Consider the following 26,602-nt stretch of genomic DNA (forward strand, 5'->3'; position numbering starts at 1 on the left):
AGTAATCTAGGATGGTTTCCTTTCAAGGTCCTCAACTATATCTGCAAAGACCCTTTTCCCAAATGAACAGTTAGAGTTTGGGTATTAGAACAAGGATATGTATTTTGAGGGGCCACAATTCAGTGCCCTACAGGTGTCCTGGGTGTGGTAACAGCTATTTTTGGATAAGCCTAAGGAAAGGTAAAGTAGAATAATAAGCTTTCAGCTTTCTACCAGTGTTCCTTACTGAATTCTGTGGGTTGGGAGACATGAAATTCCAGAGTGAGTGGTAGAGAAAGTACTAGTCCATAGCAGTTTGTATGCTTTGAATTTGAAGCCTGAAGAAAGCAGCTTTGAGATGAGCCATACCATTCACAAGGTTACCTTTGGGGACTCCGAAGGAGCTAAAGAGAAAAAGCTGAAATTCTGCCAGTTGACCAGTGGAATTGATGGATCATATGGTATCTGTGTTTAATGTTTTAACGACTCCTGGTAGGCTGGTTTTGAATTCTACACATCATTGTGCAGATTAGACTTCTCTCTGGGTCCCTCACCATCTTGAATTTGGTTCACTCCAGAAATTAACCAATCTATAAACAATCCCCAAGTCTCCTTTTAGCTAAGAGTTAAACTTCCTCTCTCTGCAACGATCCTCTGTCCAAAGAGCTGCTTAAGGAAGAGATCTGAAGAAGAATTCAAGGATCTGGAAAATTCACAACTATAATAGTTAAGAAGAAGTGGCCTATGCAATGAATGGAGGCTGCTCACAACTAAAACAGAATTATTTTTGCACACTGGTTGTTTCCAGAAGGGGAAATGATCAAATTGAAAACAAACAAAAAGTTCTTGAGTAAAACCAAAAATCTTGCTGGTGCCTATGGGCCATGAGCTGCTAAGCAGGACTTTGCTACCATATCCCAGAAGGCTGAGCAGAGCCTCTAGGATAACTGAGAAGCACTTCAGAGCTGGCTGCCCCATCAAGAGATCATCCCTTTCCCTGACTCCATTTTCCCTTCACATGCCACTTCCCCCATCTTTCATCCCCTCCAAATCACCCAAACTGCCTCAGCCTCTCTTCCTTTGCCTGGTTTGTTTCCATTATTTTAAGGATAGGGAATCACTCTTGGTTTTTTTTCCTGTGGTTTTGAAAAATCATTTGACCTCATTCCAGAGAAATTGGAAAGAACAAAAAAGTGAAAAGAGATCAAAGAAAAATCATCATTAGCTCCCCTACTCTAGAAGAAATCTCTGCCCACATTTTGCTATATATCTATTCTGGACTTCTTTCCTTCCCTCATTGTGTTCTTTAAAGTTATTATTACACCAGAAAGATAAGAGATAACAAGAGTTGGTGAGGGTGTGGGGGGGGGGGGGAAGGAACCCTTGTGGTGGAAATACAAATTGGTGTAGTCATCAGGGAAAACAGTATGGAGATTCCTTAAAAAACTAAAAATAGAAATACCATATGATCCAATAATTCCACTTCTGGGTATATATCCCAGGGAAGTGAAGTCACTACCTCCAAGAAGTATTTGTACTCCTATAAAAACACTTTACCAAGGGTGCCTGGGTGGCTCAGTGGGTTAAAGCTTCTGCCTTCGGCTCAAGTCATAATCCCAGGGTCCTGGGATTGAGCCCCACATCGGGCTCTCTGCTCAGCAGGGAGCCTGCTTCCTCCTCTCTCTGCCTGCCTCTCTGCCTACTTGTGATCTTTGTCTGTGAAATAAATAAATAAAATCTTAAAAAACAAACAAACAACAATAACAAAACACTTTACCGGGGCAAATTTAAAAAGTCATAGAAGGAGAACAAGTTAGAGGGGAGTTGTGGTTGGTAAAATGTAGACGTGTTATAGTTATAGTTCAGCTTCCATAATGTTGGAACTGACTGATTCAGTAATTAAAATAGGACTTTATTTCATCCAGTGTTTAATGATGCTTTAATACCTTATACAAATATTTCATAATGAACAATGTTTATCCATGAAAAAACAAGTATTTTCTCTTGATAAAAATGACCAGATTTGCATCCATGTTTCCATATTCCCTTCTCTAACCAGGTATCTGATGTCTGCAAACTGACCTGCTTAACAGTACAGACACATAATCAAAAGCAAACATACCAGGAGAGTTTGGAGGGATAGGATTTGTGGGCTAAACTGAAGGAGGGTGGTAATGGGCTGGGCCCTCCCACAGAGTGGCTTCTGGTAACCGAAGGGTAACTTTAGGCCTTTTAGGTTTCTTGCCTTTGTACATCCTGAAAGCAGACCCTGGGGAAGTAAATCCATAATTAGGGGGTTATTTAGAATAGAGATTTGTGACCTGACAGACTGCAACCTGTCTGTATCCACAAACACAGTGAAACCCCTCACCAGCCCTTTGTCTCTGGGTGTGCACGGGCTATTGAAGGTCTCTCATTTACTGAGCCATTTGGGTTCACATTACATTTCCTGAGAAGGAAGGGTATATGGGATGGAGAACAGTACCTCTACGCATCTTAAAATGGTACATCTTATTAATTCTTGCACTCCTAGTCTTAAAATCAATCATCTTGAATTCAAGTTTGACCTCAGCTTCCCTCATTATTTAAGTGCTGAGTGCTCAGAACCTCAGGGTCAAGTTTCAAACCCAATAATAGGAAATGGAATTCTTTGTGCAAGGTGAATAAAAGCTACAAGACAACACATACCCATCCTTAAAGTTAAAGCTCTTTAATAGGAGACAGTATTTTAGAATGTTTTAGGTTTCAAATTCCATCTACAATCATTTTAGTTGGTAATATGTATTTTCTGAGTATTTGTTGCATTTACAACCCTCATACCAGATACTGTCTGTAGATGTCAGGTATGTGCCTATGAAATGTCATTCCCTGTTACCTGTTGTTGTGGCCTGGGAACGTCATCACTCTCTGCACACCGAATTTCCATTCTTACACTTTTTGTGTCTTTCATTTAAAATGAACATATTGGGGCGCCTGGGTGGCTCAGTGGGTTAAAGCCTCTGCCTTCGGCTTGGGTCATGATCCCAGGGTCCTGGGATGGGGCCCCACACTGGGCTCTCTGTTCCGCAGGGAGACTGCTTCCTCTTCTCTCTCCCTGCCTGCCTCTCTGCCTACTTGTGATCTGTCTGTCAAATAAACAAATAAAATCTTAGAAAAAAAATGAATCTATTGGGGTACCTGGGTGGCTCAGTCGGTTGGGCATCTACCTTCAGCTCAGGTCATGATCCTGAGATCTTGGGATGGAGTCAGACATCATCCCTACTGAGCAGGGAGCTTCTCCCTCTGTCTCTCCCTCTGCTCATGCCTTCTCTCACTCTCTCAAATAAATAAAATCTTTTAAAAAATTAATAAAATGAACATATTAACAATATATAATTAACATAATGACTTAAGACCTTTCGAGGTACCTAAAATTGCAAGATGAGCTAACATTCCCATTTATTACTTCCCTGTAAAGGGACTGCATATTTAACACTACAAACAGATCTTAATCAACAGACAGGTTTCAAACTTCAGAAAAATTTTTATTTTAAAATGTTTTGGAGCCAAAAGAAATAAGAAAACCCCATGGAAAGTAAAAATAAAAAAGACACTCATGTGCCCACCACTCACATTTGAAACTTTGCCATATTTTCTTCACACTATTTTTAAAGAAAGCATTAATGATAGAGTGGAAGGCCTCACCTCCTCTCTTCCGTTTCCATTTTTCCCTCCTCAGTTTACTGTATCCTATTTTAGCTTGTGTATGTTTTTATGTTTTCAAAACTTAATAGGTTTTAGGTTTCTTTTGTTTTAGGTTTCTAAAATTTTCATTAGGGGCACAGTTGGCAGAAATGTTTGCAACTTACTTTTTTGTTCAATATTAAGATTTATCTACATTGATGAAAGTACGCCATACCATTCATCTGAACTACTGTTCCAATTCCATTCTATGAATATACTACTGTTTGTGCATCCATTTCCCTTCTGAGGGGCATTTAGTTTATTTGCAATATTTTACTATGATACACAACGTAATATGAATGAACCATCCATCCATCCCTCCAGTCCCATTAGCTCTGTCTTCAAACTAATTTATCTTAAATCTGAGCAGTTTTCCCCACCCTAAAACTACCCTAGTCCAAGCCATTATTTTCTCCTCTGGGGCTCCTAAGTGCCTTGAGATTTCAATCCTCCTCCCCTTCAACATACAGTTCATACAGTCCTTGGGGTCAGACTGGGTCTCTCCATCAAAATCCTTCCCATCATACCTGGGATAAACTCCAAAGTTCTTCCCATGGTCAGGAAGACCCCACACGGTCTGGCTGCTCTCCCTCTTTCCCTAGTTCTACAGTCACAGCATACTTGGCGTCTTCTGTTGGGGCCTCACAAGCCTTTGAACCAGCTGTTCATTGGGTTTAAAACTGGCACTTCCTTATCTCCTATGACTTCTTCCCTTGCTTTACTCAGGCTCCTGATCAGATAATGCCTCAGACAAGCCTCTCCTGTTTTTCTTATCTCAATTAATACTTCTTTCATTTCCTATCTCCTCATCCTGTTATTCTTTTTTCCCTTTTCAGAAGTAATCACACCTGAAATTATTTTGTTTACTTTTGCTCCTCTGCTAGGATGTGTACTCCCTACCCTTTATGTCTCTAGTTGTGCCTGGTATAATAGGAATCGTCAATACTTAACCTGAAAGAATGAGAGAACATCAGTACAAGACTCATCACGCATATTCCTCAGGATACGAACTTGAAAATTCTGTCCATGGCGAAGCGCAGTATGAAATACGCATTTATACAAAACACACACCCAAAAGTGACACACGGTTTGAGAAAACAATACTCACATGTATTACTTGTATTTTTTACATTATTTCAAAAAGAAAGAAGAAAACGTGCTGGTTGTAACCCACTAAATTGATTTCATAATTCACCAATGGGTTCTAACCCACAGTGTGAAAAACTTTTTTTTTTTTAGGGTATATACCTGGAAGTGGTTTTGCTGGGTTTTACTAAATACCCCTGAACTGCCCTCTGAGGTTAAAAAAAAAAAAAAAAGTTACCTATTAACGTTGCAGGAATTTCCTCATGTCCTTACCAGCATCTGGTCTTATTTATCAGGTTTCTTAATTTTTACCAGTTTGAGTGAAACTCTATCTCTTTGTTTTAATTTGCATCTTTCGGTTTATTAAAAAGACTGATAGACTAGACATCTGAATCTTAAATAAATATGTAAACTATTTTCTAATGCCCCAAGAGAATTAAGAATTTTCCTGTCAGAACTTTTCAGAGTCAAAAGACTTAATCTTCCCTTACTTTATGCATTTCCCAATCCCAAATTCTCACATATTTCAGTGGCAAAAAACTGTATTCCTAAGGACACAGCACTAACGACAATTTTAGTCTTTCACCTTTTATATAGTTGATTTACTCAACAAACATTTAATTGAGTCACTCACCAACCCCCGCCCCCCACCCCACCAATCACCACCACTGCCAAGAATTTCGCCAGACAAACCAACCGCCTCTCTTGGCGCCTACCTTCGAGACCGTGAGTCCTTTGTCCCTTGCACTGTGACAGAGTGACCATGGGCAGGCGTGTTTTTAGAAAGGCTCGAAGACTCGGACCAAGATCCTCCCAATTCTTCCAATCCATTGTTCTCTCGTATTACTTGCTCACAAGTTTTTGTATTCAATACATTCAGAGAGGAACGCGGTATGTTCACGCATGCTCTCTCACTGCAAAGGAATTATTCCCGAGAGAAAAGTTTTTAAGAAGATTCGAATGTTTTCATTTCAAGCACTTGTCTTAAATGGGAGATTATAACTAGTGTCTTTTACAGCAACCCAAATCATTTTTACTTCTAAAAGCTGCTCCCCCCCTTTGCTCTACAAAAGATTTAAAAACCTCACACTTTATTGCGTCGGAACGTCAGGTTTGATTAAAAGGGCAATTGAACACTATCTCACGGTCATTTCAATTTCGGTAATTATCAATTCTAACGAAAGAAAAGATGGCCAAACCACATTAATAGTTCTCAGCTTCTATCCGCAACAGATAAATATTAAAGCCTGTCTGATCCCGCAGATAAGTCTTTACTAATGGCAGCGCCTTTTTGTCCTAATTTAAAACCCACAAGTCTTCTGTAAAACAACAACGCGGCTTCCCGTGCTTTCTGAAAAGAAATATCAAGATCTAACTCATTTGATTGCTGCAGATAATGATGTGGTTGCCAGATAAGAGGTGCCACACTCAGGGACAGTGACTGGACTAATAAACGGGGGAATTCGTGCTTAATTCTTTGATTTTTATGTTGAATAACGCACACCTCACGCCGCAAGGACAGTGATAAATCCGCAAGACTCTCGGGCGCTGCTCTCCATTAGCCCGCAACTCGACTTTTCCACTCCCAGCCCGGGAATTCATGCAAATCAGCCTGCTAACCCCGGGGCAATACGAACCGCTTTCGCGCCATTCGCTTAGGACCGTGCAGCGACGTAAAAAAAATGTCCTAGAGCCCCCAAAGCGCTGCTTTTCTAAGGCGGACTTTAGGGTATTCCAAGGCTGCAACTTGAAGCCACAATATTTTGGGGGTCGCTTTTTACCCCGGTGCGGAGAGGATCTCGCGCTGGGGAAGGCTGTTACCACAGCTTGCAGGACCTGAGCCCCAACGCGGGAAAGCCGGCCAGGGCCCCGCCCCTCCGGGCCCGGGTCTGCGCGCCCCGCCTGCTGCAGCTCCGGCTCCTTCGGCTCTGTGGGACCGCGGCTCGCGGTACTTCGCTCTCCAGTCCCAGAGCGCCGGCCTGGGCGCCAGCCGCCAGCATGGACGCTCGGCGCGTGCGGGTGAGCGCTAGGCTGCTGAATCCGAGGGACGGGTGCGGTGGGTGCTGGGCGCGGGCCAACTCCTTCTAACTCCGCGGACCGAGTGCTGCTTATCCACCGGTGGCGGTCCTGGGCGGCGCCCTTGTAGGCAAGCCCCAGATTTTATGCATTTCGCGTAATTCGGAGCCCGGGGCTGACCCCGCTGGGCGTGCGCACACGGCGCGCTGGCGGTCGGAGATTTGAGCAGTTTTCAGGTGGGTTGGCACTCCCGGGAGCCCGAAGCCACGTGCGCCTGAAGTGCACGTGTGCTCCGGGCCGGACAGCGGCTGGACCTGGCTGGTCCCCCATTGTGTCTGGCGGCCGGAGCCCGGGTGGAGGGGAGCGCCTCCCGCCCTGCTCCCTGGGGGCTTTGCCCTGCAGCCTTGCAGCCCTTTCCAGCGTGCAGCCTGCGGGCGGGTGCGTGGCTCGTTGCGGCAACACCTAGCGCACTGGGGGGGGGGGGGTGGGGGCGCGGTGGCCTTTTGGACGCACTCCCGGCGGGATTTTACGCCTGCCACACCAGCATCCGCTTTCTAACCGCTGAGGATCCGTGGGTTTGAAGTTTAAAGGTCTCTCAAAGTGGTCTATTTAGGACTTGGGTGCGCCCACGGGGGGTAGGCATCTCTAGTTCTGGGCGGCGATGAAGGGCATTTGAAGGACCGGGTGGTCCAAACTGTACGCAGACCATTTGCTCGTTTCCCACTCCTCCACCCACCAACCTTACTCGCAGCTGCAGGATGTTGCCCTGAATGGAACGTTACATTTTGCTCTAACGGAAACCGGAACGTAGGGTCTGCCCCAGGAGATGTTAGAAGATGGGGGTTGGGTGGAAAGGAAGAGTGTGACCTGCTTAAAATAAATAAAGAGTGACACACGTGGGGAGGCTGTGGTTCCAGTGGGGTGGGGTGTGGGAGAGGGCGTGCTGGGGGCGTGGCTTCAGAGAAACCCCTCTTGGGTGTAACCCGGCCTTGGCTTTTAGGTTGGAGAAAGCCATTTGTAACAGGACTTGGAATCTGACGCGCCTGGGCTCCAGTTTGGGACATCCTGTTAGGAGTAATCCACTTAACCCCTCACGCCTCAGCTTCCCCGTTTGTTAGGTGGGAATAATGATAGCACCTTTCTTGCAAGGAATTATACGTAATGTGAAAACATGCTTAGTGGTATTAGTTAATTACCTGCCTGCCAGAAAAGTTAATCTCAACCATGACCATTTGCCCTTTTCTACGTCTTTTCCTCTAAAACATGCATTTGCCTGCTAACTCTTGGCATGTGCTGACGTGTTAAAGCCCAGCGTATGTTTTCCTGTCAGCTTCCAGTAGACTGCCTCCCTTGAGGCTGTCCTGGGCCTCTGACTGCTTATAGGTAGATTGATGAGTAAATTGCTCCAGTTGTGCAAAGATCATTGATGTCCTAGGAGATTACAGAATTGGATTCTCCTTCCAGCTGTGTCATCTCGGGCACTCTTTCACCTCCCTGGAGCCTTGAATTTCCTCACCTGGAAAATGGGGTGCTTGTGAGAGCCCTTTTAATAGGTAGTAGCATTACCTATTATCACATTTTTCTGCCTTTCTAAAAGGACAAAAGACATGATCATTTTATTTGCAAGAGATTGAAATCAAGTGCATAGTGTTAAGTGTACGAGGAAGGTCGAGAATGTTCTTTCCACCTGACACCTCACATCTTAGCTTTATTTTGTGGGGCCCATAGCAGAGCGTGCCTTTCAAAGTTTTCAGTATGAGGAGTCATTTCTATTGTGACTGTATTTAAGAAAATTAAAACACAGGAACTAAAAATACTTAGGTCTCATTAAATGTTAAGAAATGCCAGAAATTGCTGTCTTTATCTTGAGATAGATGCTAATTGCATTTTCTGATGAGCAAAGCCAGGCTGTTTGGTGTTTATGAACAAATAACCTTGGAGTAATTTGTGACTTACAGAAGGACTTCTAAAAACTCAAGAGTGGTATAGCAAGGAGACTTCAGAAAGAGCTGAATGTCATGCCGGGCTGGTAGAATGCTGAGGTGGAATCAGGCATTCTACCTGGGTTTGGAGTGCTATTTGACCTTTAACTTGCCTCCTTGTATCTTTGTTCACTTGCTTTGTAGGGACTTTTGCTAAAATCACTATACCCCTCTTGGTTAGAGCAGAACCAGCTTGAAAGCCTGCCATGTTGAAGTAGAGGTGCTAGCCAGTTTTTGTAGTTTGGGAAATTAGCATCACAGTACACAGCCCAAATCTTATATAAAAAGACCTCATTAGCTTGATTTTTGGCTGAGGGAGAGAAATCACTCCTATCATTTTGTACTTTTGAAATTTCCTTTTGGAAGTGCAATCTAATCTTCTTAACAGTCAGGTTTTAGGAGGTTGGTATTAAACCCCTTGGGAACTTCATATCACACATTCTGCTTGGTGGGAAGAGAGGTGGGCAGTGAGGGAGTTCTATAGATGTCCTTAACAATAATTCCTTCAAAGGGGTCCCCTTTTAAGATTTTATCAGGTTTTGAAAATATTTTTATAGCATTTGCAAATCCTCCTTTTACTACGTAGGGTATAAGAAATGGATATATCCACTCTGTGCTGTTTGAACTACTAAACTCAAAAATGATGTCTTCAGTTAGTGTAGTAAGCGCCCGACTTAATAGCATTGCCATTTTCATTTGCAGCAAAAGGATCACGGAGTAAAGAAGAATGTAAAGAAATTTAGATATGTGAAGTTGATTTCCATGGAAACATCATCATCCTCTGATGACAGTTGTGACAGCTTTGCCTCTGATAATTTTGCAAACACGGTAAGTGCTGCCTGAGAATAAACAGAATTGAGTCCGCAGTGCCCACAGTGCCCCAAATGCTTTGTGTGTGATTAAAAGCGCTTGCTTTTTGCTTGCATTTCTATACAGCCGCTGGAAAATACAGTATGCATTGTAATTTCATTTCACTTTTTGCTGTGGTTCTAGGTAGTAATTGTTGGAGGTAGATTAGCTACTTATTCTATCTTTTTGAAATGTTGCCTAACCTAACATGCCTGATGATTTGCCATAACAACTCAGAAATCATTTGTAAACCTCTGAACCATTTTTCTTTGTAACAAAAGCTGTTCTCTTGTAGTGCACTTGTAAATGTGATTTGCTCTCTGCACGGTTTATGGAAAATTGGTTCTTGAAAAAGGGAAAAAAATGCACAACCACATTTATTTATTTATTTTACAGAAACCTAAATTCAGGTCAGATATCAGTGAAGAACTGGCAAATGTTTTTTATGAGGACTCTGATAATGAATCTTTCTGCGGCTTTTCAGAAAGTGAGGTGCAAGATGTATTAGACCATTGCGGATTTTTACAGAAATCAAGGCCAGATGTCACTAAAGAACTGGCCAGTATTTTTCATGCCGACTCTGACGATGAATCATTTTGCGGTTTCTCAGAGAGTGAGATACAGGATGGAATGGTGAGTTTGAGAACCCATGTCAAGAAGTACGGTACATTTACAGGCATGACATACTTGGTTAAAAAAATTTTTTTTCTCGTAATTTTCATTTTAGTCATGCCAGAAGATTTTGTTGACCTTTTTAAAATTTTAAGAGTTGTTTTCTTCTTTATGTCCTACAACGATTTTTACTAATATAGTCCTACTTGTAAAGCTTGAACATTTTGTAGGCTCTGAAAGTCTCGGGAACTGGGAAGATAAAATTGGCCAACCTCCAGATTTCTGTTGCCACAGAAATCTAGCCTGATTGACCGGAATCCCACATGTCCTCAAGATTAGCTATATTCCTGTTGTAAGTTCCAGTGCCCAGCCCAGTATTGGCCCAGCCTGGAGTAGGCCTTTGGTAAATGCTGGTTCCCGTGGTGGATCTAGACCTCCTTTAAAAAAACTTGTGGTGACTTATGTTCAGGAGTTCAAGTGCACGGAATGACAGTTAGGGCCCTTCTTGCTTTTACCTGTGCTCCTTGGCTGCCTTTTCTTGTGCACGCTGCTTTACCTTTAACCTCTGCTGTTCTGCTCAGGCCACTGCTGCTGCTGCTGCTGCATCTTGGTCCCACTCTCCCTGAGCATACTATTTAGTTCTGCAGACTCTGGTTAGCAGGACTGTCTCAACAAAGGAAGCAGTGTGTCGACTTAACAGTCAGTGCATGCTCTTTAGCTCACTATGGTCTGATGGGGAGCCATTCCCAGGGACCATACCGATGCTGACATAAGTAGGAGCATCTGGCCAAGGAGTGTTTATCACTGTCTGACTTGGTGGTAATGTAGCATTGCCTGTCTAAGAAGGGATGGTGGTCCAAAGCAGCGCAGACTGGAGTTCTTGCAGGGGCTGATCTGTACATCTGCATGTGACCTAAACATTGTTCAGGTCTTACATCCCATTAGCCCGGGTCATTTCTGGGCACTGTTTCCATTCTTTGTAGATGCTATTTGTTTCAATTAATAAGATACCAATCGATTCAAAGTCTTAAGAATCCATAAAAGTTTGTCATTTTCTCATCATCAGGCACACTAAAAGTACACAAAGGATACTAGAAGTTGTGCAGGTTTTAAACATGTTTGAATGTTTAAAAAAAAAAAAAACAGTGGCTGTTCCATTTCTGGGATTTTATGGGTGATCTATTTTCTTTTCTCAATCAATTTTTTTTTCAGCCATCACCACGATCAATTTAGAATATTTTCATCAGCTCCCCAAAAAACCCTTTCCCCATCAGCATTCACTTCTCATCCTTTCCCAGTACCCTCAGTCAACAATGGCCAACCACCAGTCTGTCTGCTACCATGATAGATTTTCTATTCTGGACACTCCAAAGGAATGAAACCGTATACTATGCAGTCTTCTGTAACTGCCTTCTTTGACTTCATGAAAGATATTCAAGGTTCTTCCATGTTGTGGCAGGTCCTAGTACCTAATATCTTTTTATTGCTAAATAATAGTACGTGAATGTACAAAATTTTATTTATCATCTTCATCAGTTATTGGGTTTTGGGGTTGCTTGCACCTTTTGGCTATTGTAAAAAGCACTGCTGTGAACGTTCACATAGAAGTTTTTGTGTGGACATAATACCCGGAGTATATGTACGAATGAGTCCTGTGGTAACTCTGGCCTTTTAACAAACTAACAGGCTGTCTTCAGCTGCACCTTGTACATTCCTACCAGCAGTGTATGCGGTTCCAGTTTCTCTACATCCTTGCCATACTTGCTATTGATTCAGCTCCACTAGTGGGTAATGAAGCAGTATCTTGTGATTCTGATTCGCTTTTCCCTGATGGCTAATTTTACTATATTTTTAATGATGGAATCCCACTTGACTTTGGGAATCTCAAACACTTTTTTAAGTTTTAATTTACAGTAAGTAGATTAGAGAGGTACCTCAAGTAGTCAAATTCATAGAGACAGAAAGTAGAATGGTGGTTGCCAGAGGTTGGGGGGAGTGGGGAGTTAGTGTTGAATGGGTGCAGAGTTTCGGGAAGATGAAAAAGTCCTGGAGATAGATGGTGGTGATGGTTGTACAACAGTGCAAATGTCCTTCATGCTACTGAACTGCCAGTTACAAATGGTTAAAATGGTGAATTTCATGTTAGGCTTATTTGCTGCAAATTTTTTAAAGAGTAGATTAGAGCACTAAGGCACCTTTAACATATTTAATGCCAACATTGAAACCATGTTTGTGAGAGAACGCATGCTTGTTTTTATAGGCATTTAAAAAAAAAAAATGAAAGATCTATTTTTGAATTAAAAAGGGAGCTGGGATTTTCACATTAACAAAACAGACAAAACAGACTCAGAACCACTGACCTAACTAAGGGCTATGAAGATGGCTTATAAAGACGTGTCTCAGATAGGCTAGAGAAGTTAAATTACCCCGATTATTGTATTTATTATAATTCCTGATTTGTTGTCCAGAGCTGTCAGTTAAACTTGACTATTAAAGTATTCCATTAAAATTTATTTGCTGTCAGTGTCTTTTGTTCAGAAGGGATTTTGTAGTCATAGTGGTACAGCCTGTCCGACAATCAACAAGTCGTTAATGACTCCACTGTTCCTGATTCACTAGAGACTGCAGTCAGACCACACTGGCTACAGGACCCGCAGCCAGTGCCGAAGGTCCGGACCCCTCCGGGTAGCCATGAAGTTCCCAACTCAAAACACCAGGAGAGCCACGAACAAAAGAGCAGTGCCCTCCAAGCCTCCTGAGAATTCTGTGACTGATTCCAGTTCTGATTCAGAAGATGAAAATGGAATGAATTTTTTGGAGAAAAGAGCTTTAAATATAAAGCAAAACAAAGCAATGGTAGGTATCTGACTTTGTGCTAACACTGACCTTTCCCACCCTTTCTGTAAGCTGCTCATTGCTCATACCTATGTTCTAAGAATTATTGTCAGTGTAACTGTGAAGTCTTCACAATGTGTGCTTTAAAATGTGCTTCTTTTCCTAAAATAATTTCTCTTTTTTAATCTATCAAAAGTCTTGGTAGATGTGTAAGTGAAATCAGAAACTCAAGACATGCTACTATAATTTCCAGAAGTTGCTTTTTTTCTTTAGCAGTTATTCTAAACTAATAATTTCTGTTGAATTTCCTCCCTTTTTAGCTTGCAAAACTAATGTCAGAATTAGAAAGCTTCCCTGGCTCATTCCCTGGAAGGCGTTCCCTCCCAGGCCCCAGTACAGTAAGTATAAATCCTTGTTTATATTATAGTATTATGGACAGGTCTAAGATAGATTTTTTTATTTTAAGATTCTATGTATTTACTAGAGAGAGAGAGAAAAAGAGAGAGAGAACGCGAGTAGAGGGAGGGGCAAAAGGAGAGGGAGAAGCTGACTCCCTGCTGAGCAGGGAGCACAAGGCCCAGGCTCCATCTCTAGGACCCCAGCTGAAGGCAGCCACTTAACCACCTGAGCCACCCAGGCACCCCTAGATTTATTATTTTCAAATCCAATTTCCTTATTTTGTGTAGTCCTCCAGACAAAGAAGTAGAGAAAACTTAACAGATCTCTGGGACCTCTTCTGTGCATGCTAGGGCAGGTGTGGCCTCTCCAAGCCCTGCTTCTGCAGAGCTTAAACCCCTTTGTCTGTCTATTTCTCTCCTTCCCAACTAGACTAAGCCCCTCAAGGGCAGGGAGTAAAGATTGAATTTTTTTTTTCTGTATCCCGCATTAGGATATTCCTTCTACATGGTAGATAAGTAATAGTAGAGGTTTTTAATAACTGAGCATGAGAGGAAAAGACAATTTTTTTAAACAAGTCATGGCCTAATATATGTGATTATCTTCTGAGGAATTTAGCTGGTACAACTAAGGGGAGATTGATGTGTCTGCGGTGGTACAAAAGGGAAGAGTTCCTTTCCCCACCTCTCCCTAAGGAGAAAGGAAAGAGGCAAGCAAGGAACGGGAGAAGGAAAACCATACATACATTTCTCTCTTGTGCCGTGTAGAAATAGTGAGTATGTTTCAGGGCTCAAGAGATATTGTAGAAAGTTTTTTTGTTTGTGTTTTTTTTTGTTTTGTTTTTTTTTTTTTTTTTTGTTTTTTTTTTTTTTTTTTTTTTTTTTGGAAAATGAGATCTGTTCTTAAGTGGAGGAATAAAAGAATCATCTCTCAGTCTGAGAGGAATGGCTTGGTGGTAGCAGAATTACAACAGCTGTATCATTTTGGGGCTCACTTTCCGTGCATTATGGAAAGGACAGAGGATTAGGAAATGGAGCTCTCGTTTTACTTAAACAAAAATGTGCTTAAAGAGAAGGTGCCACTTCTCTTCATTCTGGATTAAATGGGTTGCATCACATGTGTTTTACTTAGCAGTCAAAGACACCGCGCAGGCGTACATTCCCAGGTGTTGCTTCCAGGAGAAACCCTGAACGAAGAGCTCGTCCTCTTACCAGATCAAGGTCTCGGATCCTTGGGTCCCTTAGTGCTCTACCCACAGAGGAGGAGGAGGAAGAGGAGGAGGATAAGTACATGCTGGTGAGGAAGAGGAAAACCATGGACAGCTACATGGATGTGAGTTCTCCACATTTGTGCTTGCTCTTCTGTTGGCCCAGTATCCAACACACAACACAAGGACCCACACAGCCTCAAAACCAGATGACCTGTAATAAAGCTTTTCAGATCATTCAGAATTGTTAATATCATATAAACTTATTTGTGTTTTGTTAGTGGGTGAGAAGATCAAAGCTTGCATGCTTTTTTTTTTTTTTTTTAAGATTTTATTTTTAAGTACTCTCTGCATCCAACATGGGGCTCAAATTTATAACCTTAAGATCAAGAGTCACATGCTCTACCAACTGAGCCACCTAGGCGCCCCGCACTTTGATTTCAAGATTTTATTTTTAAGTGGCCAAAGCTTTCTTTAGCTTCTTTTTCCATGATGTCCCATTATCTTTAGTAAACTTAACAACTTGCTCCTTCTCCATAAGCTCTCAGAAAGATTGCTAGGTTGAATTCTTTGTGAAGAAATTACAAATCCTGTATCTGGGATTCAGAGCTGGGAAGAGCCAGTAAGAGCACCATTTCGTGATTTTTGTCATGCAGGAAGAGGACATGCCCAGAAGTCGTCGTGCCGGATCCATGACCCTTCCGCATATAATTCGCCCCGTGGAAGAAATCACAGAGGAAGAGCTGGAGAACATCTGCAACAACTCTCGGGAGAAGATCTATAACCGTTCATTGGTACAAAGCTCTATACGTTTCATCTGTGAACATGAACATCTGTGAGAAAAAAGATAGCTTCTATCCTTAGAGTTTTGCTAATGTTAAAGGTCTTAGCATATGGGATACTATTCCTGTGTGTTTTTTCACATGAGAGTTTTTTAGCATCCTTGGGATACACATCTCTTAGTCTGCAGGAGTAGTATTTGCTTAGTAAGCCTTTGGTAGCATTTGATCTTTTAATTTAGAAATGGGTTCAATATATATTTACTGTGTATATGTCTACATATACAGGTGCTAGGATATAGTGGTGTGCTAAAAATAAAGATTTGGGTATGGTTTTTTGCAAAAGATATTTTCTTGCAGAAAACTAGTTTTGATAATATTAACTGTTGCATCTGCCGATTGAATGAAATCACCATACTTGATTTATTTTTCCTGCCGTTGGCATACCCATGTGTATATAATTTGACATAGGATTGAAAGACCAATTGTCAAGACACATCTACAAAGAAGGATATTCTTTATGCCATTTTTCTATACAGAAAGCGGTGTTGTGTTCATTTTTCCCATCTTATTTCCCTATTTGTAGGGATCTACTTGCCATCAATGCCGCCAGAAAACTATTGATACCAAAACAAACTGCAGAAACCCAGAGTGCTGGGGTGTTCGAGGTCAATTCTGTGGTCCCTGCCTTCGAAACCGTTATGGTGAAGAGGTCAAGGATGCTCTGCTGGATCCAGTAGGTGCCCTGAAGGGTGGTCCTGTGGGCTTGAAGGTCAGCCATGAGTAGAAAGGGCCAAAAAGGTTAACAGGGAAAGGATGGAGCCCTTATTGTTGTGGGGTGCATGTTTCAGGGGAGGCTGATGAATTCATAGTGTTGGTGCTGGATAAGTATGAGGTCCCCCGCCCACCTCAGAGTGTGTGGTTGAGACCAGACCATTCAAGGGAAATTGACTCTACCCCTGCTAGTTGCTGTGTAACCTCTGCTGGATTTCCTAAGAAGTATCAGGAGGACTAATGGAAATTAATCCTATTAAGCTTTTGCTGTTACTTTAAAAAAAAAAAAATTTTTTTTTTTTAATGCAATTGATGATGCCTCTCTGAGGTTAAATAAGAATGGATAAGTAAGGGGAGGAAAGTGAGACTGGATTTAACTGTGTGTTTTCACAATTCTTCAGAACTGGCACTGCCCACCTTGCCGCAGGATCTGCAACTGCAGTTTCTGCCGGCAGCGAGACGGGCGGTGTGCGACCGGGGTCCTCGTGTATCTAGCCAAATATCATGGCTTTGGGAATGTGCACGCTTACTTGAAAAGGTAAACGGCTGGCTTTTCCCTCTTCCACACCCAAATCTTACATTCATGTGTGTCTTAATAAAAGATGACAGAAGTGAGAGCAGTGGTTGTCTCCAGGTGGTGAGGACTGCAGGTTTTGACTGGACAGGGGCACACTGGGAGTCTTCGAATGTTGGAAATGTTTTCTGTCTTCCTCTGGGTGGTGGTGACGTGTGTGCGTGTGTGCATGTGTACGTGAAAATGCCCGTTGTATGCTTCAGATGTGTGCACTTAACTGTATATACTGTAGCTCAATGAAAACATTTTGGAAACTGAATTTGGCTTTCCAAAGAAATTTATTAGGTTGAAAACCATATCCTGACCTGTTCCTTCTCTCTTTCAGTCTGAAACAGGAATTCGAAATGCAAGCATAGCGTTTGGGAGACCCACTCTCCGCCTATTACTTCGATGATCTTCCTAAAGTTACTGGTTTTGTCACGTGATTGCAACCCCCGAGTTAAGAATTTTGATGATCAGTTTTATAGGAAACGCAAATCAAGTTAATCTCATTAGACCCACGTGTCTCTGAGCATCACTGAGGTTTATCGCTAGCTATACTTCGCCCTCCTGCAGTTCCTCCTTTGCTACCCCCACCGCACCCCATACCATCCCCCTCTATTTCCAGTGGTTGTCTCCCACCATTTTGTTTCCGGATTCTCTTTAAATGGCAATTATAGGAAAGCATGTTTGATTTAATTGGCGTCGAAATAGCCCTGGAATCCACCCATAAAACCAAGCACTTAGAAACACAGTAGTAATGTTAGCTTAACTACATCTATTGAATTCCAGAGAACAGCCCTCTAACTTGTTTACGAGAAAGCAGTATAATTTTAGATTTAGCGTTCACACTAGTTGATGTTTTTTTAACAGAATCAAGGCACACAAGTCTTAAAACCATGTGGAAAAATTGGGTAATTGTTGGAAAGTGGAGTATATTACTTTGGATGCCTCTCATGAGACTATTCCATGTTTTGCGCTTCTTGTACAAGTTGTCCTGGGTGAGACGTAGTTGCTGCTGCTTTCTTCCACTACAAGGTTAAATGATGCATCTGGATCTCGCAGTCACCACCCAAAGGTCCAAGGGCAGGGCTCTATTCAAAATCATTGTAGAAAAGACATCCCAGGGAGTTAGGAGGGTGAGGCTTCAGGAATAGGCTGACTTGAATTCATGCTGTAAAACTTCAGCATAACAGTAGTTTGCCAAGTTTATTTTGGTTTATATGTAAGGTGTTTCAAAGTAATTACTGATCGTTTTGCATGGAAAATTGATAGTGATACAAGTCTACTACTACTCGTCTTGGCAGTGTTTGCTTTCTTGAAGTTATAAACTAGGCACAGGGTTCATGTTCAGCTTTTAAGCACTTTTATAACAATGAGAAGTGCCTTTTTAGAACTGGGTGACTTTCCAGGGCTTGTTAACTTGCCATCTCTGCCCTTTTAGTTTTCTGGGCAGATATCAAGAGTTGTGCCCCACCCCCCCTCTCCTTTTGCATTAATCAAATTGTTTTGTAGAGGCGGAATCTTAAGTGTTTGTGTGTCCATTTTCTTTGCATGTGCAGCCTTCCGCTGTGCCGTTTCAGTGTTTGATGCCTAATTGGACATTGAATCAATAAATGTAAATAGAGCTTTTGATTTGTAATGCTTTTATACAAAGTTTTTTTTATTTTAATAATAAAACATTTTATTCTAGCTTGTCTGCTTTTTTATTTTTAATTCTTTAATACTCATTTTTGCCGGACTGACACCTATTTTTTTCCCTTGTATTTAAACAAAAGACCATTTCTACCTTTTGACGTAAGTTTCTGGAGGTCAAGAGCCAGCTCTTTTGAACAGGACCTAGCTTGGTGATACAACCAACCATTAGCTGTGATCAGAAAATCAGCTGAGGCAGCTACATCCCAAAATAGAAAATAATAAAAGCTCATGAGGTTTTACAATATTGTTTTCCTTCAACATTTGCTAACCCAAAATCAAGCCAGGTATTGTGATTTCACAATACCTGGCTTGATTTTATCAACCATTTGAATATCTAAGGCATGCTGTACCTCGAGGCCTGTTCCAGGTCTGAGAAAAGCAAAAGACAAAAGCCATGGTCTAAAAGCTCTCATAACCCAGTTTAGATCAGAGTTGGCAAACTATACTCCGTGGGTCAGATCCTACCATAGCTGATATTCACATGGCACTTGTACCAAGTATTAAATTTTTAGAAAGTTGTAAAAAAAAAAAAAAAGCAAGTGGCACTATGGCCCACAAAGCCTAAAATGTTTGCAGTCTGGCATTTCACTGTAGGTTTGCAGACATATGCTCTAGGCTTATCTCAGAAATCCTGTTCCCTCCCACATATTCGGGGAAAGATGAAACTATATGAAGTTACACAAACTGGTGTTCTGGATAGATGCAAAAGGAACAGGTATTCTAATAAACTTGGGAATCTTAACCCAAATTCTAGTTCAACCCATTTTTAGGGAGGTAATTGGGAAGGTTAAATTTTGGGGAGTTTGTAAAATTGATGGCTGTTAGGAACGTTTTTGGCGTTACCATGGTTTGTTGTTGTTGTTGCTGTTGTTGTTTTTAAGATTTTATTATTTGAGGGAGAGCAGGAGAGAAGAGAGCAGTGGGAGAAGGGACTTTGCCTAGTAGGGAGCCCAATATGGAACTTCATCCTGGGACTTCCGGATCATGACCTCAGCCAAAGGCAGTCGCTTAACCAACTGAGCCATCCAGGCACCAGCATTACCATGTTTTAATAAGTGGAACTAATGTCGTTCAAAAATAGTGACTAGCAGCAGCTGATTCTGAGACACCCCTAAAGGGTTGACAGACTAGTGGAGGAACTAAAAGTTCTGAGTAGGAATGAAGAGAGGAAAAGGCATTTTCTCAGCATCGGGTGTTTTTTGGTTTTGTGTTTTTTTTTTTTTTAAAGATTTTATTTATTTATTTGACAGAGATCACAAGTAGGCAGAGAGGCAGACAGAGAGAGGTGGAAGCAGGCTCCCCGCAGAGCAGAGAGCCCGATGTGGGGCTCGATCCCAGGACACCGGGACCATGACCTGAGCCGAAGGCAGAGGCTTTAACCCACTGAGCCACCCAGGTGCCCCAGCATCAGGTGTTTTATAGTACTGATGAACCCATGGGTTTTATAATGGCTCCCGTCTTACAAAAAAGAAACCCATCAGTTGAGCAGTCAGCCATTCCTCGAGGCCCCGAACTTGATCCCACACACCCCAGTGCAAAGCTCCACACACCATCCTTAGAGTTGAAAGAACTTTAATTATAAGAGAAGTCTGTGTACTGGCGGAGCTGGTCACTTACAGAGGGATGGAGTGGAAGGAGTGCGTGCCTCCAATGCCAGGCCAGCCAAGCTTCACTGGCCTGTAGGTAATGGAGAACCTCTCATAGGTCGCGACCACTCATCTCGGGCTTGATACCCACCTGGCTGGAGGTCTTGCGGTCGTAGACACCCACCTCGCCGCCCACCATCCCCGCGGGACAGGTGCTCCTTAGTCTCCTGGGGCCCCTCTGTGGGCGGCGCCTCTTGCGCCGCGTGCAGGCGCTCAGCCTCACGGGTAGCTCCCTTTGCCGCCCCGCATGCCCTCAGGGCGGCCACCCAGCCTCCAGGCTCCCAAAGAGGTGCTGCTCCTCGATGGAATAAGTCCAGGAGCCGGGCCCCTGAGCAAGTGCATGAGCTGCTGCGGGGACAAGTCCAGAAACCCGCAAGGCCCCGGCGGCAGTAGGTGAACTTGAGGGAGGTCCGGTGCTGCTTCTGCTCCACTTCCGCCATCTTGTTGGCTTTTCGGAAAAGGTGAGAGAACTCAAGCTTTTTTGGTTATTTTTGTTGTTTTTAAGATTTTTATGTATTTATTTGACAGAGAGCTAGAGAAAGCACAACCAGGGGGAGCGGCAGAGGGTGAGGTAGAAGCAAGCTCACCACCGAGGAGGGAACGGAGTGCGGGGCTCTAACCCGCACCTCTGTCCCCCCATCACGACCTGAGCCAGCGCTTAACGGACTGAGTCACCCAGGAGCCCCAGAGAGAGAACTCAAGTTTTGACAATTAGATGTGAAGAGCACTTTACAGCATTTATGCTCCAGGAATAGTCTTTACACTTGTCTCTCCAGCCTGGGTTCCCGAGGTAGAGAGGCTGTCCACCTTTACCTTCACGGACTAAGGGTTTGAGGAATGGAATAGACTGTAGTCATAGCCTGCAGTGGTTTCATAATGAAGAGGGCCAAAGGCAGTAGGGGACGCTGCAAGAGGGGCATATTTGTGTCTTATTTTGCTTTTAAAAGAAGTGAGAGGGAGCTCTTGATGGCTCAAGGTCAGGTGGAAAATTGGGTTATTTGCATACCAGGGGAATGGAGTAAGAGTTCAGTGCTTTGAAGCGTAGCTGCAAAGTATTAGGTTCTGAGAGGAAAGTGATAGCAAGTCCTGAGGGGAATAAAAGGTGAGCAAATGTTATTTTATCGTAATGTTAACCATACATTTGTGAGGTAGTATCTTAAAGATGAGGAAGTAAATCCAGAGAAGTTGAGAAAAATGCCCAATGCCACATAGCTAAAATGTCAGAGCTAAAGGGTTGCTCCAGGGAGGAGGACTTTATCTTTTTTTTTTTTTTTTTTTAAACTAATTCGAGTTTGCCTGCCTTAGAGAAGCAGGAGGTGTTCATCAGGTTCTGCCAGTGAGAACAAGGGCAAACTGGGTACCAAGGTGGCTTTTGCAGAAACTGTTAAGCAGAGGGAGACGGAAGGTCCGGGAGGGGGCTGAGAGCCTCTGTGGTGAGGGATAGTGGGAAACCCTGGTATTGGATCATCCAGCAGGGACATTGGCAACTCCTGAGGCTTTTAACTGTAGGGCGTTAAATTCCTGTGGGTAGAAGACCACCTTTTAAATAGTCACAACATTGAGGGAGGCTGAGGAGAAGAGGGGACAAGAACTTGCAAAGGAGGTGTTGCTGAGACAGTGAAGAAGGCACTAAAGCTTGGAGTGGCTGCGGGAAGCTGGGGAATTTGCTTAGAGATGTTGTAAGAAATGGACTCTTGGTTGCAGAGAAACTGGCATGTTCCAGATCCGGGCCTCCATCCACTATAATATCCAGGAGGTGAAAGACTTGTTTGAAAGAGCAAGAAACAAAGGAGACACCATTTATAGGGCTAAAAACCACTAAGATTTTGTTTTTTTCAGTCTCCCTTGCATTTTGTTTTATAGGGTAGTATTTCTACTACAGGTACAACTTCTTTAGCATTAAGGAGGTCAAAACATTTTAAATGGCTATCCACTTAATAATTTTTTAATAATATCCATTATTATATGGATGATACATATTTTACTTAAATAGCTTCCAAAATTGGGGTATCTGAATTAGTAATCTTTTGCTATTATGAGTAATGTTGTAGTTAAAATAGAGTTCTAGAAAGTAAAGTAACCCTTAGTTACAGAGATGAAGGAAGGCAGTAGCTTAGGAATTTTGGAGAGTGTGGGGCTGTTTTGTAGACCTAAGCTGGTAAACTTGAGTGCTGCACACGGATGGGAGGAGAGGAGGTGAGCTACTTGATTAGATGCCAGAATAAGAGGCATGGTTCACTGTAGGTGGACTCCACCTGTAGGATTACAGAAATGCATCGCTGGCCAAATAAGAAGCAATGTTTTATGTAATCCTGTGCCTTGAATTTAAGGAAGTTTATTGGAAGTGTTCACATGAAACTACCTGCTGGTAATGCGTGATTGCGGCAGTGCTCAGTGCAACTTTATAAATATTTGCCAGAGGAAGAAAACTAGAGTTGGTTGAGCACCTCCTAGGTGTTGAGGCACATTGCTCAATATGGTATGTATGCTAGCTTTTCATAGCAGGTGTTTTAGAGATGAAGAGACCCAGTGAGGTTAAGTACCTTCTAAAGACTTATGAACCCACGCGTGTTTGTTCCCCTAGCCTAAGAAAGGAGATAATAGATCAAACACTGGACTTCTGATGCACCTGTCTACGTCCCTTGATCATAATGCGTAATCCCTGCCACCTATAGTTATGTATTTATTTTAGTTTTTCCTGGATTGCTCAGTCCTCAAGCGGCTGCCTTCAGCTCAGGTCATGATTCTAGGGTTCTGGGATCAAGCCCTGCATCAAGCTCCCTGCTCAATAAGAAGTCTGCTTCTCCCTCTCCCACTTCCCTGCTTGTATTCCCTCTCTTGCTGTCTCTCTGTCAAATAAATAAATAAGAAATCTTTTTTTTTTTTTTAAGATTATTTATTTATTTATTTGACAGGCAGAGATCACAAGTAGCAGAGAAGCAGGCAGAGAGAGGAGGAAGCAGGCTCCCTGCAGAGCAGAGAGCCCGATGCAGAGCTGGATCCCAGGACCCTGGGATCATGACCTGAGCCGAAGGCAGAGGCTTTAACCCACTGAGCCACCCAGGTGCCCCAGTAAATAAGAAATCTTAAAAAAACAAAAAACACTAGCTTTAAAAAACAAAAAAACTCATGGTCCATTCTGTTTCAACTCTATTTCTTTATTCATCCCAGTCCACTGGATTCTGTTTTTTGTTGTTTTTTTTTTTTTTTAAAGATTTATTTGTTTACTTTAGAGAGAGAGTGCGTATAAGGCAGAGGTAGAGGGAGAGAATCTCAAGCAGATTCCCCACTGAGCTCAGAGCCTAACGTGGGGCTTGATCCCATGGCTCTGAGATCATAACCTGAGCTGAAATCGAGAGTCCAACTCTCAACCATCTGAGCCATCTAGGCTCATGACTTGATGTCTTGAGTTTGAGCCCCACATTGGATGTAGAGATTACTTAAATAAAAATAAAACTTAAAAAGAAAAAAATAAAATACCAGACATTATGTCATTTGTACATACTTCAGTATTTCTAAAAGACAATGATTCTTTAAAAAAAAAAATCAAAATATCATTGTTAAACCTACATAAAATTAACAAGAGCTTCTAAATATCAAAAACGGAGGAGGAGCGCCTCCGTGGCTCAGTTGGTTAAGCCTTTGCCTTCAGCTTAGGTCATGACCCAGGATGGAGCCCCACATCAGGCTCTCTGCTCAGCAGGGAGACTGCTTCTCCCTCTCCCATTCCCTCTGCTTGTGCTCCCTCTTGCTCAGTCAAATAAATAAATAAAATCTTAAAAAAAAAAAAAAATGGAGGAGTGCCTAGGTGGCTCAGTCACTTAAGCTTCCGACTCTTCATCTCAGGGTTGTAAGTTCAAGTCCCATGTTGGGCTCCATGAAGGCTACACACACACACACACACACACACACACACACACACACACAGGCATTTTAGGGCACCTGGATGGCTCAGTTGGTTAAGCATCCAGCTCTTGATGTCAGCTCAGGTCTTGGTCTCTGGGTTGTAACTTCAAACCCCACATTGGGCTTAAAAAGTAAAAATAAATAAATACATATCAAATACAGATTGTTCAATTTTTCACTATCCTACACCCCTCACCCTTTTTATATAGTTGTTTTAATTTGAATTCAGGAGTCTTAACTCTTATTTATTTATCTACTTAAAATCTCTTTTAATTCATAGGTTCCCTCTCCCTTTATCACCCTTGCAGTTTATTTGTTAAAAAAAAAGACAGTTAATTTTCCTATAGAATTTTCCGCGTTTTACTAATTGACCCATGGTCTCATTTAACAAGTGCTCCTCTTTCTTCTCTGTTAGATTCAGAAACTTGATCTGATTTTGATGCAAAAATACTTCATAGTTAATGTTGTGTACTAACATCAGAAGACTTACCATCCTGTTGTCTCCCTTTTTATATTGTTATAGCCACTGGTGAACACTTCCTGTACATTCTCTCTTTCCTTCTTCATTAATCAACTGGAAACATTCCCTTGTGGATGATTTAATTATCCAAGGTAGAGTTTGTACAGAAAAAGCATATTAAGGACTTGATTTGTTGTTTAACCAGTTTTCAGAATCAAAAATTAGGTTTCTAGTATCTTTCAGTGTTGCCTACCAAGGTTTTTGGGAGTTTTGTTGTTGTTTGTTTATTTTTAAGTATCATATGACCTCCTGAATTTTTCAAATATTTGATGTGCTTCAATCCGTTGTAGTTACTTTTCTTATTAATGTCCAATTTTGGCGCAGTGGGAGCCTCTTCAGGTAGACTCCTGAATTTTTCTGATATGACCACAATGGTTTTTTGGTAGTTTCTTTTGTTTTCTGATAAGACAAAATGTTCCAGGCTTACCTTTTACATTTTCTGCTCTAAACCTAGACTCATCATTTCTCCAAAGTGTTTTGTTTTCAAAACACATTTCTTCCATGTGTATCTGCTATTTATCTGCATATTAGACATGTACATATATATACCATTATATAAATGTGCTTATATATAAGCAATTACATATTTTAGTATTTATATACTTACTAGTAATATATTAGTAAATCTAGTAAATATTAGTAAATACACAAAAATTAGTAAATTAGTAAATATTAATAAATATACATCTATATGGTTTCAGAATAATACCAATATTATTACTAAAATGTAAATCATTTACCGAGAACAGTTCAATATTTTTTTTGGTTTGGTCCCCAGTATAAATCATTTGGTACAAATTACTGTTTTAAAAATCATTTGAACACTTCCTCTTTATGTGGTTAAACCACAAACTTAATACTGTTAGGTCCATTTGTTTTATTTTGCTTTTGATTTTAAAGACTGCTTTTTAAAAAATTAGGATTTAATTTAGTTTTATAAAGATGTAAAACAATTATATATTTTCAAAGTCAAGCTTACATACATACAAAACGTGAGATGTTTTTAGAGAAACTAGATGGTATTTCTATCCTTTCACCCTGATCCTCTCTCTCTAGGTAAACATTTATAAAATTTTATTACTTTGATTTTCAAAAATGTAAGCAAATATGTCTAAATATTTGTAGCCTCCTCTCGCCATCTCAGATAAATGGCAACATAGTTCTCACTACCTACTTTTTTCTATCTTGCCTCTTTTATTTAACTGTATTTATAGGAGAGAGAAACATTAACTCTACTATGTATAGAATATTGTATAAAGAGTTCTGAAATATACTCACATATATGAACATTAAACTAACCTTTAAAGTTTCAGACAAAAAGATGTGGAGGAGAATGGTTTTCTCTCCTACTTAGACACCAAGGACAAACTGTTCTGTAAGCTTATGCTAGGGAAGTCAGTTTCTCTTTTCTTGCATGCTTAGTAAGCAAGCAGTTTCAGCAGGAACTACTGTTGCAGTTTTCTCTTATTTTTATTTGAGTACACGTTCTTAAAAAGACTGATCCTCAAGTTTGTCTTTTAAATCGAATAACTGTAAATGTTTATCACTTCTTGAAGACCATACAGTATGGCTTTTAAAAAGGTAATAATCACCGTTGGAGCCTGTCTGAATTTCCAAGACGTGACCATTTTGAGTATCCTGGTGCTTGAGGAGGAAAAATATGTAAATAAAATTCCTTTATGCAAATGTTTCCTGCAATTCTCATTGCCATCCAAATTCTTGTAAATCATGATAAACAGATGCTACTGAACTAAATGACTAAGTAAAATTATGGAGATAGATTCTATTTATCTTATTTTTCAGTGTTGGGGAGGGAGAGAAGGATATTAACTAAATTTTATCTGTCTGCATGATGATTAGGGCAGACACCAAGAACTCTATTAATTGAGTTCAGCAAGGCGAGATGTGGGACTCTTCAGAATTGGAGAGCTGCCCTTGGTAAGGGAGAGGTTCTGTTGCAACTTAGTTTGCTTTATCAGAGAACTGTGTTTTGGAAACAATTCAATATCAAGCTTGCTGGATCTTTGCCTACTATTTAAAT

General features: G+C 41.5%; 1 protein-coding gene across 4 annotated transcripts; it reads left to right on the top strand.

Annotated features, from left to right (window-relative positions):
- Positions 1 to 6,676: 6,676 nt before the first annotated feature.
- CDCA7 (cell division cycle associated 7) lies at positions 6,677 to 18,483 on the top strand. Of its 4 annotated transcripts, none has more exons than XM_047722437.1 (10): positions 6,677 to 6,807; positions 9,489 to 9,614; positions 10,032 to 10,268; positions 12,867 to 13,103; positions 13,403 to 13,480; positions 14,610 to 14,810; positions 15,342 to 15,479; positions 16,051 to 16,200; positions 16,640 to 16,776; positions 17,138 to 18,483. In XM_047722437.1, exons 1-10 carry the CDS (start codon positions 6,787 to 6,789, stop codon positions 17,166 to 17,168), a joined length of 1,356 nt encoding a protein of 451 aa, XP_047578393.1. In that variant the 5' UTR covers positions 6,677 to 6,786; the 3' UTR covers positions 17,169 to 18,483. The 4 variants fall into 4 exon arrangements, with proteins under 4 accessions (XP_047578393.1, XP_047578394.1, XP_047578396.1 ...); XM_047722438.1 differs by having other exon boundaries at positions 6,772 to 6,807; positions 14,613 to 14,810; XM_047722439.1 differs by lacking the exon at positions 6,677 to 6,807 and adding an exon at positions 6,909 to 7,040.
- Positions 18,484 to 26,602: the final 8,119 nt, after the last annotated feature.

Source organism: Lutra lutra, chromosome 3 (genome assembly GCF_902655055.1).
Source record: "Lutra lutra chromosome 3, mLutLut1.2, whole genome shotgun sequence".
NCBI classification, from domain to species: Eukaryota; Metazoa; Chordata; class Mammalia; order Carnivora; family Mustelidae; genus Lutra; species Lutra lutra.

Coding starts and splice junctions, on each gene's coding strand:
- CDCA7 (XM_047722437.1), top strand. CDS start 6,787: ATGGACGCTCGGCGCGTGCGG. Junction 13,104..13,402: donor TAAAGCAAAACAAAGCAATG/GTAGGTATCTGA, acceptor CTCCCTTTTTAG/CTTGCAAAACTAATGTCAGA. Junction 16,201..16,639: donor AGGATGCTCTGCTGGATCCA/GTAGGTGCCCTG, acceptor ACAATTCTTCAG/AACTGGCACTGCCCACCTTG.